This window comes from Pristiophorus japonicus, chromosome 5 (genome assembly GCF_044704955.1).
Source record: "Pristiophorus japonicus isolate sPriJap1 chromosome 5, sPriJap1.hap1, whole genome shotgun sequence".
NCBI classification, from domain to species: Eukaryota; Metazoa; Chordata; class Chondrichthyes; family Pristiophoridae; genus Pristiophorus; species Pristiophorus japonicus.
The window spans coordinates 144,338,490-144,353,392 of NC_091981.1; the positions used below are offsets into that span (position 1 = coordinate 144,338,490).

The window sequence follows — 14,903 nt, forward strand, 5'->3', positions numbered from 1 at the left end:
CCTGGCGGTGGTCTCTAGTTCTTCTCCCGCGTCCCCCACCGAGTCCCCGTCCTCCTCCGGGAGGTGGCCGCCAGCAGCCGGCCCATCGACCGCACAAGGTACGGCAAATGACCCGGCCGCTCCAACCGGCCCTGGCTCTGCCCAGATCCCACCCCCAGGATCGTCGGCAGAGGAGTCCCCACTGGGCTCTTTTAAAAATGGTGCTGGGTTGGGAAACGACAGCGGAAGGGGTTCCCCCTCCGCCCCAGGAACCGGGGAACAAGGAGAGACCCGTCCATAGGAAATCCCCAGGCTCTCCAAGTGCCCCAGCTCCAAAGTAGGGGGCGAGGGTGGGTGTTCCTCCCCCTCCCCGCTGCCACCCCCCGGCCCAGCATTTACAATGTCATTAAAATTGTTAATAATTTGTGTTTCTTCCGGGTCGAGCAAATCCCGGGGGAAGTTGGATATTGGCTGGGCGGGCTCAGGTTCGGCCTTTTCGGCCCCGCCTGCCTCAGTCCCCGGGACGCCCGGCCCGGCGGCAATGCATTCCTCCGCGATCCCCACGCCCCCACGACAGGCAGATCTTCCATGCCATCCCCGGGAGGCAGAGGCTGGGCAGCCTCGACTGTCTCACCCTCCCCGGGGACAGACTCCTCCCGCCTACGGCGCTGCTTGGGGGCGCTGGTGGGGGACGCGGGACACGCGGCGGGCACCGACTCCTCCGCGGAGGGATGTTGTTCCCTCTCCGCCTCAACGGAGCGGCTCCTCCTTTTGTTGCTGGGGGTGCGCTGAGGCAGGGAGACCTCCATGTCTGCCGAGGCCTCCCGCTCCGCCCCCCCCTTTTCCTTTTCTTGCCCGCGCCCGGGCCCCTCTGCGGTGTTTTCAAGGGCTCGGGCACGGGCTCAGGGCACCCTGCGCTCGCCGCCGACTGGGTTGGGCCGAGCGCGGTGGTCAAACTTTCTGGCGCACTGAGGGGACCCGCCTCTTGATGTTTTGCCTTGTTCCGCGCCTTCTTTCCGGTCGGATGCTCTCCCTCCCCCCCCGCCGGAGGCCCTGAAAACAAAGGCCTCCGACGATGCCCGCGCACCTACGGCTCCCGGCACGCGGACGCAACTAGGAGGAGGGGTGGCGGCGGCGCCAGCCTTGGCCGCCTTCGGTGGTTTGGCGGCCTTGGAGGCGGGGCAGTTCTTACGAACATGCCCCACCTCCCTACAGGCATGGCACCGCACGCCGTCCGACGTCCAGAAGACGCGGTAGGCAGTCCCCTCGTGCACCACATTAAAATGCCCTTCCGTCGTGTCCTCCCGCGCCAGCCGGACAAAGAGCTGGCGGCGGAAGGAGAACACGTGGCGCAGGCTGCTCTCCCTGAGGCCGAGCGGTATGGGGTTGATCCCCGACCTTACCTCCCCCAGTTGGTGTAGGTGAGGGAGGAGGAGCTCAGCGGGAACAAAGGGCGGGACGTTTGACACGATGACCCTCTGCGCGGTGTCCTCGAGAGGGTCCACCGGCAGGAACGTCCCGCCCACCGTGAGCCCCTTTTCGAGGGCCAGGGACACCGCCCGCTCCGACCCCATGAAGAACACGGCCTTCCCAGACATCTTGGAGGCTGCAACAATGGCCGAGGGGCCGACTACCCCAGCCATCGCCCGCACGCACTCCTCGATGCTCATTGTGGGGTGAGTGTAGCTCTTGACCCCGTGTTTCTTCGTTATTAGTGTAAAAGGTGGCAGGGCATCGGGTGGCGCAGGAGGTGCCGTGGATGTGGACACCGCCTGCACATATGTCCTTGCTGGCCCCGCCACCGGTGTGGATGGGGTCGCCATCACGGGGTCCCTTTAAGGGCTACACCCACCCCAAAGTCACAGGCCTTAATGGTCTTGCTTGGCCTCGTTTAATATGACTGAGCAGAGGAGCACTTAACGAGGCACACCTCTCCCCTAGTTGGCAATTGGGGAGGGGCCTTGCTCCCTCTGCTCAGTTGTCTCAATTGTTTTGTTTTTTTTCCAATTTGGGAGGAAGGGCTCTCAGAGAGAGAGGGGAGAAACAGAGAGTAACAGAGAAAGAGAGAGGGGGGTGGGAAGAGGGGGGGAACTGCGAGGGCAGGTCTCCCCTCGCAGCTGTGGGTGGGTGCAATCCCCAGATGGCAAAACACAAATAGTCTTTGGGGTGGTCTTCGGGTGAGGGGAGAAGATGTCTTCACCTGGGGCAGCTAGAGCCACCCAGGCACACACTCCCAACGATGTTCAATAGGTGATAAATATTCTTGAGCCAGGTAGCTCCAGCTATCCCAGGCTAGGCAATGGGGGAGGGGTGTTTCAATTGTGTGTGGGGCCTAGCTGTAGGCAAGACCCCCACACACACTTCCACACACACACAACCCCCGCGATGTTCCGGCCCTCAGTGGTCTTCTTTCCTCCCCGCACCGATACAACAAAGTCTATTGGGGACTGCACCAATACACCCACCTGTAGATTGGTAGAGTCTCCCTCGTTCCACACTGGATGTTGTTGTTGGTCTTTCCCCCTCTCTCCAACTCTTTGTAGAATGGTAAAAGATGTTCAAAGTTTTCTGCTTTCCTCCTCTCCCTCTGGGTGAAAGTTGGTGGTGAAGCCCCTTCCTTCCTTCCTTCTCTTCCTGGGCTGATTCTCAGGCCCAGCCAGGAGCAAAAGCAGGAACTCCTCTCCTCACTGCTCACTCAGCCAACTGAGCAGGACACGCCTCCACTGCTCCACGATTGGTCCTTGTGCATGAAACTCTTTTTGAGCGCGAACGCAGTCCCCCACTACCACAAATTTTGCAGTCGAGTATCCCGCATTTGGGGACATCGCAGGCGTCAGCACACCCGAAGTGCAATGGGCTAGCCTCGTCCTGGGAAAACCACCTTCTTGATCATTGTTACTCCCCTGCCAGGTAAGTATATCCCAAAAGGTTAGTTTGCAGGTGCAGCAGGTAATCAGGAAGGCAAATGGAATGTTGGCCTTCATTGCGAGAGGGATAGAGTACAAAAGCATGGAGGTCCTGCTGCAACTGTATAAGGTATTGGTAAAGCCGCACCTGGAGTACTGCGTGCAGTTTTGGTCACCTTACTTAAGAAAGGATATACTAGCTTTGGAAGGGGTACAGAGACGATTCACTCGGCTGATTCCAGAAATGAGGGGGTTACCTTATGACGATAGATTGAGTAGACTGGGTCTTTACTCCTTGGAGTTCAGAAGGATGAGGGGTGATCTTATAGAAACATTTAAAATCATGAAAGGGATAGACAAGATAGAGGCAGAGAGGTTGTTTCCATTGGTGGGGGAGACTAGAGCTAGGGGGCACAGCCTCAAAATACGGAGGAGCCAATTTAAAACCGAGTTGAGAAAGAATTTCTTCTCCCAGAGGGTTGTGAATCTGTGGAATTCTCTGCCCAAGGAAGCAGTTGAGACTAGCTCATTGAATGTATTCAAGTCAAAGATAGATAGATTTTTAAGCAATAAGGGAATTAAGGGTTACGGGGAGAGGGCGGGTAAGTGGAGCTGAGTCCACGACCAGATCAGCCATGATCTTATTGAATGGCGGAGCAGGCTCGAGGGGCTAGATGGCCTACTCCTGTTCCTAATTCTTATGTTCTTATGTTCTTATAAAAGGTTCACATAGGGACAGGTTTAACCGTGGAGCAATGTTAGCTTAAGTGATGGGTTTATTTATCATATAAACAGATTCTTAATTTGATCTCATTAGATGTCAATCTGCCCTCTTTTGACCAAGTTACCATATCAGCAAAGTTTGATGAGGAGTTATTGCTCGTTCTGATACATGGATGGATTATTTGCAAATATTTTGCTTCATAACTTGAACAAATAGTATAGCCCATAAAAACCAAAAGTAGATGGGGAGAAAATACCTTTTCTTTAAAAAAAACGGTAAAAAAACTAGAGGGGATAGGTTTCAACTTCTAATACTATTTATACATGTCAAATAAATTTCAACCACAACTGACAAGAAAAATCTTTTATTTTTCTGCTTGTGAGCTGATGCCTGAGCTCTTGCTCGGCCTGGCAATGCACTGGATTTGTTGCAAACGAATGGTCGGAATTCGTTGCGGTTAAATAAGCAATTGGGGAAAAAGTGGATTTAATTCTCATGTGACTGACTTTCAGAGTTGCACACATCCATCGAGAAGCAAAAACAAAGATCCAGCCAGAAATCAGTGTCGGGGCCACGCTGCCATTGGTAAAAGGCCCGAGGGGCTGTGGCCCATTCCACGACTCCTGGCCACCTTCTGTCCACCTCAGCCGTCTGTCTCTCTATCTTCGCCTTCTGTCTCGCTGGCCCATTATGAGGCTCCCCTCCTGCCTCAAAGACAATGATCCACCTACTGACGTTATGGGGGATCAGGCCAGGCTGGGGGTCAGGTGCGGTGGAAGCAAGACCTTGGTGGTCCGGATGGAATCCATTAACAGGCCGGATATGGCCTATGGGCTGTATTTTCCCTGCCACTGTCCTAAGTTCTCTTTCTTCATCCACACTCTTTAGCATCTTTGCATTGAGTGTATACTTCCAATCCTGGTTTTTCCTCTCAAAGTGTATTACTCAACTTAATTAAATTACATCTGTCATCGGTCTGTCCATTCAATGCTGACCAGTCAGTGTTTCTCCACAGTCTTTTACAGTTCTCCTCACTGCCAATTCTACTACTTTTGTGTCCTCAGCAAATTTTGAGATTGTGTTCCCTATGGCCAAATCATGCAAATGCACAGAGAACACAGATACTGAGCACTCACCTCTGGGTACACCACTTTGCACCTTTTTTCAAACAAGCAAGTTTAGAGACACAATTATTTGATTGAAACTGACATTTACTGTTGGAATTGACAGGATATTACAGAGCGACCAGTGAAAAAGCAGGATGATGAATAAAAATTGAAGGGGTAATTTTAACCCTGCCCATCCGGTAGAAACTGAGTGCGTGGGCAATTAAAATTGGCAGTGGAACTTATGTACCGAGGTTCCACTAACTTCCGATTTTAGCCTACAATTGTGAACAGGTGAGAAGAACACCCACTGGTAACCGGCAAGGGGGGCGGGGCGGTTTGCAGATCGATCTCCGATGACATCATTGGGGCCCGACTGCTAATTAAACAGCAGGGGAAGCCATTGTGGCTTTCCCATCAGGCCAACCTAGTGGAAAAAGGAGTTGGGGCCAGAAGAGGCCCAAAAAGGTAAGTCTTTTTTTTGTTTACTTTCTTTGTAGGGCTAGGAGGAACAGAAGTACTCCACTGGGCCCTACAAGGAAAGTTTAGGCCTCCCCTGCCCTGTATTTCCTCCCCTCCCCTGACTGCGAGGCCCTCCCGAATCCCTTTCCAGCCACAGTGCTGGGAACTGTTCCTTTGGGTCCCAGCAGCAGACTTGGCAATTTTGGCTGATAGACTGCCTGTGCAGATACCGGGCCTCATACTGCTGAGGTCAAAAATGTTTACCAACTATGCACAAGACTATCGCGTCAAGTTATAATCAGGGCTTCATTCTCAATTTCAACTGTTGCTTTTCCACCTAAAATCACCATAATAGATTTAAAAAAGAAAATTGTAAATTTGCAGAGATGCTACAGGGCTACTGCGAGTAAATGTTGACACCTTAGCAAGGAGTTTACTCTTCATGTGATCTCTTGGTTTAGGTGAGTATGCAATCCTGATCCGAGAGCATTACCTAAGTTCTGAGCATAGAAGGAACTACTCTATTCTGACTGTTTTACCTATACTAAAAAGGACACTAACTCCTGACAGGGAGGGTTTGGTTACTCACTGATGCTGTGTTAACATTCTGTCTCTGATTTGGAAGACTCAATTTTGGAAGTTAAATCTAAATGCAAAATGTGAATTTAGATAGATAATTACCTGTATTCTGTCACAGAATCATAGAATCGCCTCCTTCTGTGCTGTAACCATTTGGCCAGTCAAGCCTGTACCAGCTCTCAGCAAGAACACTTCAGCTAATGCCACTCCTCCGCCCTTTCCCTGTAGCCCTGCAAATATTTTTCCTTCGGGTACTTATCCAACTCCATTTTGAATGCCGCAATTGAGTCTGCCTCCACCACTCTTTTAGGCAGTGCATTCCAGATCCTAATCACCCCGCTATATAAAAAAGTTTTTTCTCATATCACCTTTGGTTCTTTTAACTGCAAAGCATCAGTGATTGAATTTTTCTTCTGGCATGCCTTGTATTTAATTGTTGCTATTTGCATATCTTGTATAGCTGAGCGAAACAGTTCGTAAGTCCAAGTGTTTTGAAAATAATTTGTATGTTTCTGCCGACCTTGTCCTTCAGGACGGAACCAATACTGCATCGACAAGAATTATGCTGGAACTCTTATCATTTGGGACAGGATTTTTGGTAAGTAGAAGAGACTGGTCTGCTTTGGTAGAAAATTCAAGCTTCTCTTAGGCTAGCCAACAAGGTAGATAATGCCATTCACTTCACAGAGCTGTATTTGAACCCAGAAAAGTTATAGGACAACTGAAAACAACAACTACAGAAAAACATCCCACTTTCTAAAAGCTCTTAAGGGCCATAAAATTAAATCAGTTCTGGCATTCTTGTACTGTAGTCTCCTGTGAAAACTGCCCTCCCTTCCTCCATCCCAGTTCAATACATTCCATTCAGCAGAGCTGGATAAAAGTGCAGAGAATAGATGTGAAAACATCATCAAACATAGCAGGGAGTATTCTCGTGGGCGAGATATCCTTCGACCTTCCAGGGCGGAGCTAAGGCACCCAGCACAGTCAGTGATTCCGTACCCAGAGTCACACAGGAACCACACCTGTTAAATCAACATTCTCCAGCCAAAGCCTCCACAATTTGAAAGTTATTCAAGTCCCTCAGATGGAACAAATTAAAGCTGAGAGAATTAACATAAAATGTATAATGAATGAAAGGAAAGCAATGCAAATATGAAGAAATGATATACGGGAATAAAAGGATAAAGTACTCCATAAAATTTTCTAAAGCTCACTTTCTGTTTGTGTTTTTAAGAATGTTTGTAGCATGTAGGGCCACTACAAGTGGGAGGGTGTAATTAAAATGTAACAAATTTACTTGGACAGCTTCCATTGTAAATGTGATCAGTAGTGGGGGGAGAAATGGAATATAATTTTTGATATTAAATCACCCTCGGAGAGATGAATTTCAGGTCGCAACCCCCCATGCCTAATCTCACCCGGAAGTTCACCGGCTGCCAAAATGGAAGCTGGCAACGTCTAGGTGTGGAGGGTACCCACCTGAAACTGCCGTTAAGCACCCTGCCAATAGGGGTCTTAATGCCACTTGTAGGACCGTGATCAAAATTGGTTAGCAAATGGGCGAAGCTTGGGTAGCACATACTTTGCCCAGTTATTCTAGGTCTTTGGCAAGCTAAGCAGCGATCCTTAAAGAGACCTCCAGAGCTTGCTCCGAAATGGTAAGGAAAGTTTTTAATGTTTTAATTTATGTGTAGTCTGGAGGAGCAGGAGTGTTGGGCCTCCGACTGTTGTCTTCGGAATTGCGGCGCTAATTTCACGCCAAAACTGGCACATCGGAACAGGAGTAGTCCATTCAGCCCTTGGAGCCTGTTCTGACATTCAATTACATCAGCGTCGATTTGTAACTTAACTCCATCTACCCGCCTTGGTTCCATAATACACTTGCCTATCAAAAATCTAGCAATCTCAGTTTTGAAATTTTCATTTGACCTAGACTCAACAACATTTTGGGGGATGGAAATATAAAAATTAGGACATAAGAACATAAGAAATAGGAGCAGGAGTAGGCCATTTGGCCCCTCGAGCCTGCTGATCTGATCTGATCTTGGTCTCAACTCCACTTCCCTGCTCGCTCCCCAAAACCCTTGACTCTCTTATCGGTCAAAAATCGGTCGATCTCCACGTTAAATATATTCAGTGACCCAGCCTTCACAGCTCTCTGGGGTAGAGAATTCCAAAGATTCACAACCCTCTGAGAAAAGTAATTCCTCCTCAATTCCGTGACCCCTTATTCTGAATCTATGCCCCCAAGTTCTAGATTCCCCCACAAGGGGAAACAGCCTCTCTGCATCTACCTTGTCAAGCCCCCTCAGAATCTTATATGTTTCAATAAGATCACCTCTCATTCTTCTAAACTCCAATGAGTATAGGCCCAACCTGCTCAACCTTTCTTCAGAAGACAACCCCTTCATCTCAGGAATCAACCTTGTGAATCTTTTCTGAACTGCCTCCAATGCAAGTATATCCCTCCTTAAATAAGGAGACTAAAACTGTATGCAGTATTCCAGGTGTGGTCCAGTTTTAGCAGGACTTCCCTATTTTTATACTCCATCCCCTTTGCAATAAAGGCCAACATTCCATTTGCCTTCCTAATTATTGCTGTACCTGCATGCTAACTTTTTGTGTTTGATATACCAGGGCCCCCAGATCCCTCTGTACCACAGCATTTTGTAATCTCTCCCTATTTGAATAATAATTTGCTTTTTTATTTTTCCTACCAATATGGATAACCTCACATTTTCCCACATTATGCTCCATCTGCCAAATGTTTGCCCATTCACTTAGCCTATCTCTATCCATTTGCAGATTATTTGCATTCTCCTCACAACTTGCTTTCCCACCTATCTTTGTATCATCAGCAAATTTGGCTCCATTACACTCGGTCCCTTCATCCAAGTCATTAATATAGATTGTAAATAGTGAGGCCTCAGCACCGATCCCTGTGGCACCCCACTAGTTACAGTTTGCCAACCTGAAAATGACCCATTTATCCCGACAATGTTTTCTGTTAGTTAGCCAATCCTCTACCCGTGCTAATATATTACCCCCAACTCTGTGAGCCCTTATCTTGTGCTTTAACCTTTTATGTGGTGTATTTGAACTTTCAAAAGGCTTTTGACAAGGTCCCGCACAAGAGATTGGTGTGCAAAATCAAAGCGCACGGTATTGGGGGTAATGTGCTGAAGTGGATAGAGAACTGGTTGGCAGACAGGAAGCAAAGAGTAGGAATAAACGGGTCCTTTTCAGAATCGCAGGCAGTGACTAGTGGGGTGCCGTAAGGTTCAGTGCTGGGACCCCAGCTATTTACAATATACATTAATGATTTAGACAAAGGAATTGAATGTAATATCTCCAAGTATGCAGATGACACTAAATTGGGTAGCAGTGTGAGCTGGGAGGAAAATGCTAAGAGGCTGCAGGGAGAATTGGACAGGCTAGGTGAGTGGGAAATGCATGGCAGATGCAGTATAATATAGATAAATGTGAGGTTATCCACTTTGGTGGCAAAAACAGGAAGGCAGATTATTATCAGAATGGTGACAGATAAGTAAAAGGGGAGGTGCAATGAGACCTAGATGTCATGGTACATCAGTCATTGAAAGTTGGCAAGCAGGTACAGCAGGCAGTGAAGAAGGCAAATGGCATGTTGGCCTTCATAGCGAGAGGATTTGAGTATAGGAGCAGGGAGGTCTTATTGCAGTTGTACAGGGCCTTGGTGAGGCCACACCATGAATATTGTGTACAGTTTTGGTCTCCTAATCTGAGGAAGGACATTCTTGCTATTGAGGGAGTGCAGCGAAGGTTCACCAGACTGATTCCGGGATGGCAGGATTGACATATGAAGAAAGATTGGATCGACTAGTCTTATATTCACTGGAATTTAGAAGAAACATATAAAATTCTGACGGTATTGGACAGGTTAGATGCTGGAAGAATGTTCCCGATGTTTGGGAAGTCCAGAATGAGGGGTCACAGTCTAAGGACAAGGGGTAAGCCATTTAGGACCGAGATGAGGAAAAACTTCTTCACTCAGAGAATTGTGAACCTGTGGAATTCTCTACCACAGAAAGTTGTTGAGGACAGCTTGTTAGATATATTCAAAAGGGAGTTAGATGTGGCCCTTAAGGCTAAAGGGATCAAGGGGTATGGAGAGAAAGCAGGAATGGGGTACTGAAGTTGCATGATCAGCCATGATCATATTGAATGGTGGTGCAGGCTCGAAGGGCTGAATGGCCTATTCCTGCACCTATTTCCTATGTTTCAATCTTCCCTATCTTTATCATTTTTATGTCGTACTTTGCTGGCTTTTAAAAATTTCCCAATCCTCTGGCCTCCCACTAGTCTTGGCCACATTGTATGCCCTTATTTTCAATTAGATACCATCCCTTATTTCCTTAGTTAGCCACAGATGGTGATCCCTTCTCTTACAGTCTTTCCTTCTCATTGGGATATATTTTTGTTGCGAGTTATGAAATATCTCCTTAAATATCTGCCACTGATTCTCAACCATCCCATACTTTAATCTATTTTCCCAGTCCACTTTAGCCAATTTTTCCCTCATACCTTTATAGTCTCCTTTATTTAAGCTTAGGACACTGGTTTGAGAACCTACTTTCTAACCCTGCAACTGAATTTGAAATTCAACCATGCTATGATCACTCATTCCTAGAGAATCCTTTCGACTCCAAATTGCCGGCCATTTGACTCCGCCGCATGGCCGCCGCTTTCCAGCGATAAGAGGCATTTTCGGGAGGCTGAATTTCGGCCCCTCTGTCCCTTGACACATAGAGATCAAAAGAGTTTGTCAACACCACCTTGTTAGATGTCTCCTTGAATGGCCAGACATTGCTCACGAATTAGCTGTTGTTGGGATCCCTGCAAAGCAATTGTCCATCCTTTAAATTAACTCTCATCTGTCTATGGATGGCCAACCGAGCATGAAGCCATCTGGGGAAACTATCCCCTTTAAAGCCAGCTTCTACTAAAACCATTTATGTATAAGTCAAAGAAATCTGAACCATTACAGTGTCCCAAAAGCTTAATTTCATGTTGCCATTATTTTTGAGAGAGTCTTTTATATCAACAATTTTCTCAACATTTATAATAGGAATTAAAGGTCTTGAGTATAACATACTGTTATTATATTTCCAACAACTTTCTTCTGTCACGCTATTTCCATCACACCTGCCTGTGACACAAAAAAGTTTCCTTATCATACTTATCTCTAATTGGCTAATTCTTCCCACTTGATCTTTGGTCCTCTCAGCTCTGCTGTTCTGTCTCACTCAAACTGCTTAAATAACTTGAAGCCGTGTTATTTAAACAGTAGTATTTGCTGCTTAAGTAAAACAACATCAAGAACAACAACATTTAAAGTGGAAAGAACATCCCAAGGCACTTCAGAGGCACAAGGAAAAAATAGTCACCGAGCCAAAGAAGAAGATATTGGGCTCAAGTTTCCCCAGTGATTTGCGCTGTTTTTTTGGCGCTTTTTCTGGCCTAACTTAAAAATCCCCAGTTTTCCCAATCAATTTGCACCAGCCTGCTTAAGCTTACGCTACTGGTTTAAGATCCAATTTTCTCACCCGCCAACATTTGTTTTTCCTCAAAAGGGGGCGTAACCAGTCATCTACGCCAATTCTGGCCATTTAGAAACATAGAAACATAGAAAATAGGTGCAGGAGTAGGCCATTCAGCCCTTCTAGCCTGCACCGCCATTCAATGAGTTCATGGCTGAACATGAAACTTCAGTACCCCCTTCCTGCTTTCTCGCCATAACCCTTGATCCCCCGAGTAGTAAGGACTTCATCTAACTCCCTTTTGAATATATTTAGTGAATTGGCCTCAACTACTTTCTGTGGTAGAGAATTCCACAGGTTCACCACTCTCTGGGTGAAGAAGTTTCTCCTCATCTCGGTCCTAAATGGCTTACCCCTTATCCTCAGACTGTGACCCCTGGTTCTGGACTTCCCCAACATTGGGAACATTCTTTCTGCATCTAACCTGTCTAAACCCGTCAGAATTTTAAACGTTTCTATGAGATCCCCTCTCATTCTTCTGAACTCCAGTGAATACAAGCCCAGTTGATCCAATCTTTCTTGATAGGTCAGTCCCGCCATCCCGGGAATCAGTCTGGTGAACCTTCGCTGCACTCCCTCAATAGCAAGAATGTCCTTCCTCAAGTTAGGAGACCAAAACTGTACACAATACTCTAGGGAACTTTGGCCAGCTGATAGTTACTCCATTTCCGTTTAGGCCAGCTTTTGTGACCTCTTGAGAAAACCCTTGCAGAGAGTTAAAGAAATCAGCGCAGGTAAGTAAATCGGAAGCCATTCGGCCTGGGCTAGGTGCGGGAAGCAGAGCGCACTTGGACCGGCACTTCCTTGGGACCGGAGAGGCTCGGCGGGGGAGGGAGCAAGCTAACCGGCACTCACTTGGGGGCCACAGCAGTCTGGGACCGGCACTTCTTCTGGCACACACACACACACAACTTCCTCTTTAAAAATGGCCGATTGCCAACTCGGAGCTCTACTGCGCATGCGCGGCCATTTCAGCAACGTCAAGAATGTCAGTTTTTTGAATGCGCAGAAGGCCCTGCTGCTTTTTCTGGCGCAAACCACAGGCTCCACCCTGCTGGCCTCCAGATTACAGTACAAACATCAGGGAAAGTTCAGACATGTTTTTCTGGCACATTTCTGGAACTAAATAAGCGGCGCAACTCTGGCAATATGCCAGAAAATGGGCTTGGGGACAATTGAGCCCATTAAGAGGGGTGTCCAAAATCTTGTTCAAAGAGATGAAAGAGGGCATTAAAGAAAGAGAGAAAGATGGAGGGGTTTAGGGAGGGAGATCTAGAGCTTGGGAATTTCTCAGCCGTCAATAGTAGAGAGAAGGTAGCAGGAAATGCAGAAGAGGCCAGAGGAAAGGAGAGTTTGTGAGGGAGGGAGGATGGTTGTAAGGCTGGAAGAGGTTACAGACATAGGGAGGGGCAAGACCATGAAAGGATTTTAACACAAGGTAGGCAATTGTAAATGTGAGGCATTGAGAGATCAGGAGCTTGTGTAGGTCAGTGAGGGCAAGGGTGATGGGTGAGTGGGATTTGTTGCAGGATAGGATACATTTACAGAGTTTTGTACGAGCTGACATTTATGGAGAATGGGAGGCTGGCAAGGAGAGCACTGGAATAGTTGCGTCTGGAAGTGACAAAGGTGTGGGGCAGAAGTTCAGTCGCAGATGGTTTACAGATAAGGGCTAAAGCAGATTGTGTTATGGAGATTGAAGTAGGTGGTCTTTGTAATGGAGAGAATATGGGGTTGAATAGCATGCCGAGAATGACATACTGGAGAAGGGGATGGAATTGGTGGTGAGTTTTTCTGCCAGGTTAATTTTATTTGTTGTTTATTTAAAATTTTAATCTGTAGGCCAATTCTGCACTCCCAGTCTGTAAATCAGAGAGTGTGGTTACTCTCAAGAAATAATTTGCATTTATAAGACACCTTTCATGACCTCAGGATGCTCCAACGCGCTTTCCACCCAATGAAGTACTTTTGAAGTGGAGTCACTGTTGTGTATTGTAGGAAAGGGAGGCACGGAAGCCAGATTTCAGGTTGTGGATGGGAGGAGGTATTCAACCAGGTGGTAGGCAGGTTTTGTGTTGTGATTTGGCTGGGGGGTGCGAGGGGGGAAGGAGGGATGTAATGGTGTTTTTATATTGTTGCTTCTCCGTGTTGCTCTTCTGCTTCTGTCTCTCTCTTCTCTTCTGCTTCTCTTCCTTTATCTCTTTTTGCTACTTTCTTTTGGATGTGAGGTGGTGAGTAGTATGACATGGTGTTATGGGGAAAGTAGTTACCAAAGGCCGCAGGCTGCATTTCGGTGGGGTTGAGGGTAAAATGTGCTCCTCAGCAGCTCCACTCCTATCTCCTTCCTCAATTACTCGTGTTGTTCCCAACCCCTTTACTCCCTTCATCCCCTCATTCATTACTCTTCTTTACTGCTGTTCTTGTTCTTTCATAGAAACATAGAAAATAGGTGCAGCAGTATGCCATTCAGCCCTTCGAGCCTGCACCACCGTTCAATATGATCATGGCTGATCATTCACCTCAGTACCCCTTTCCTGCTTTCTCTCCATACCCCTTGATCCCTTTAGCCGTAAGGGCCATATCGAACTCCCTCTTGAATATTTCCAAGGAACTGGCATCAACAACTCTCTGCGGTAGAAAATTCCACAGGTTAACAACTCTCTAAGTAAAGAAGTTTCTCCTCATCTTAATCCGAAATGACTTACCCCTTATCCTTAGACTGTGTCCCCTGGTTTGGTTCTGGACTTGCCCAACATCGGGAACATTCTTCCTGCATCTAACCTGTCGAGTCCCGTCAGAATTTTATGTTTCTAAGAGATCCCCTCTCATCCTTCTAAACTCCAGTGAATACAGGCCCAGTCGATCCAGTCTCTCCTCATATTTCAGTCCTGCCATCCCGGGAATCAGTCTGGTGAACCTTCGCTGCACTCCCTCAATAGCAAGAATGTCCTTCCTCAGATTAGGAGACCAAAACTGAACACAATATTCCAGGTGAGGCCTCACCAAGGCCCTGTACAACTGCAGTTAGACCTCCCTGCTCCTATACTCAAATCCTCTCGCTATGAAGGCCAACATGCCATTTGCCTTCTTCACCACCTGCATGCCAACTTTCAATGACTGATGTATCATGACACCCAGGTCTTGTTGTACCTCCCCTTTTTCCTAATCTGCCGCCATTCAGATAATATTCTGCCTTCGTGTTTTTCCCACCAAAGTGGATAACCTCACATTTATCCACATTATACTGCATCTGCCATGCATTTGCCCACATACCTAACCTGTCCAAGTCACCCTACAGCCTCTTAGCATCCTCCTCACAGCTCACACCGCCACCCAGCTTGGTATCATCTGCAAACTTGGAGATATTACACTCAATTCCTTCATCTAAATCATTGATGTATATTGCAAATAGCTGGGGTCCCAGCACTGAGCCCTGCGGCACCCCACTAGTCACTGCCTGCCATTCTGAAAAAGATCCGTTAATCCCAACTCTCTGCTTCCTGTCTGCCAACCAGTTCTCTATCCACGTCAGTACATTATCCCCCAATACCATGTGCTTTAATTT

General features: G+C 47.3%; 1 protein-coding gene and 1 non-coding gene across 2 annotated transcripts in view; one reads left to right on the forward strand and one right to left on the reverse strand.

Annotated features, from left to right (window-relative positions):
* Positions 1–14,903, forward strand: part of agmo (alkylglycerol monooxygenase) — a 651,239-nt gene that overhangs the window by 414,589 nt on the left and 221,747 nt on the right. The window contains exon 7 of the mRNA XM_070879980.1: positions 6,289–6,354. Coding sequence (XP_070736081.1) covers positions 6,289–6,354 — 66 coding nt within the window. The remainder of the gene's footprint in view (positions 1–6,288; positions 6,355–14,903) is intronic.
* LOC139264978 (U1 spliceosomal RNA) lies at positions 2,739–2,897 on the reverse strand. Its single transcript, XR_011593455.1, has one exon. It is a non-coding gene; the product is annotated as a U1 spliceosomal RNA (small nuclear RNA).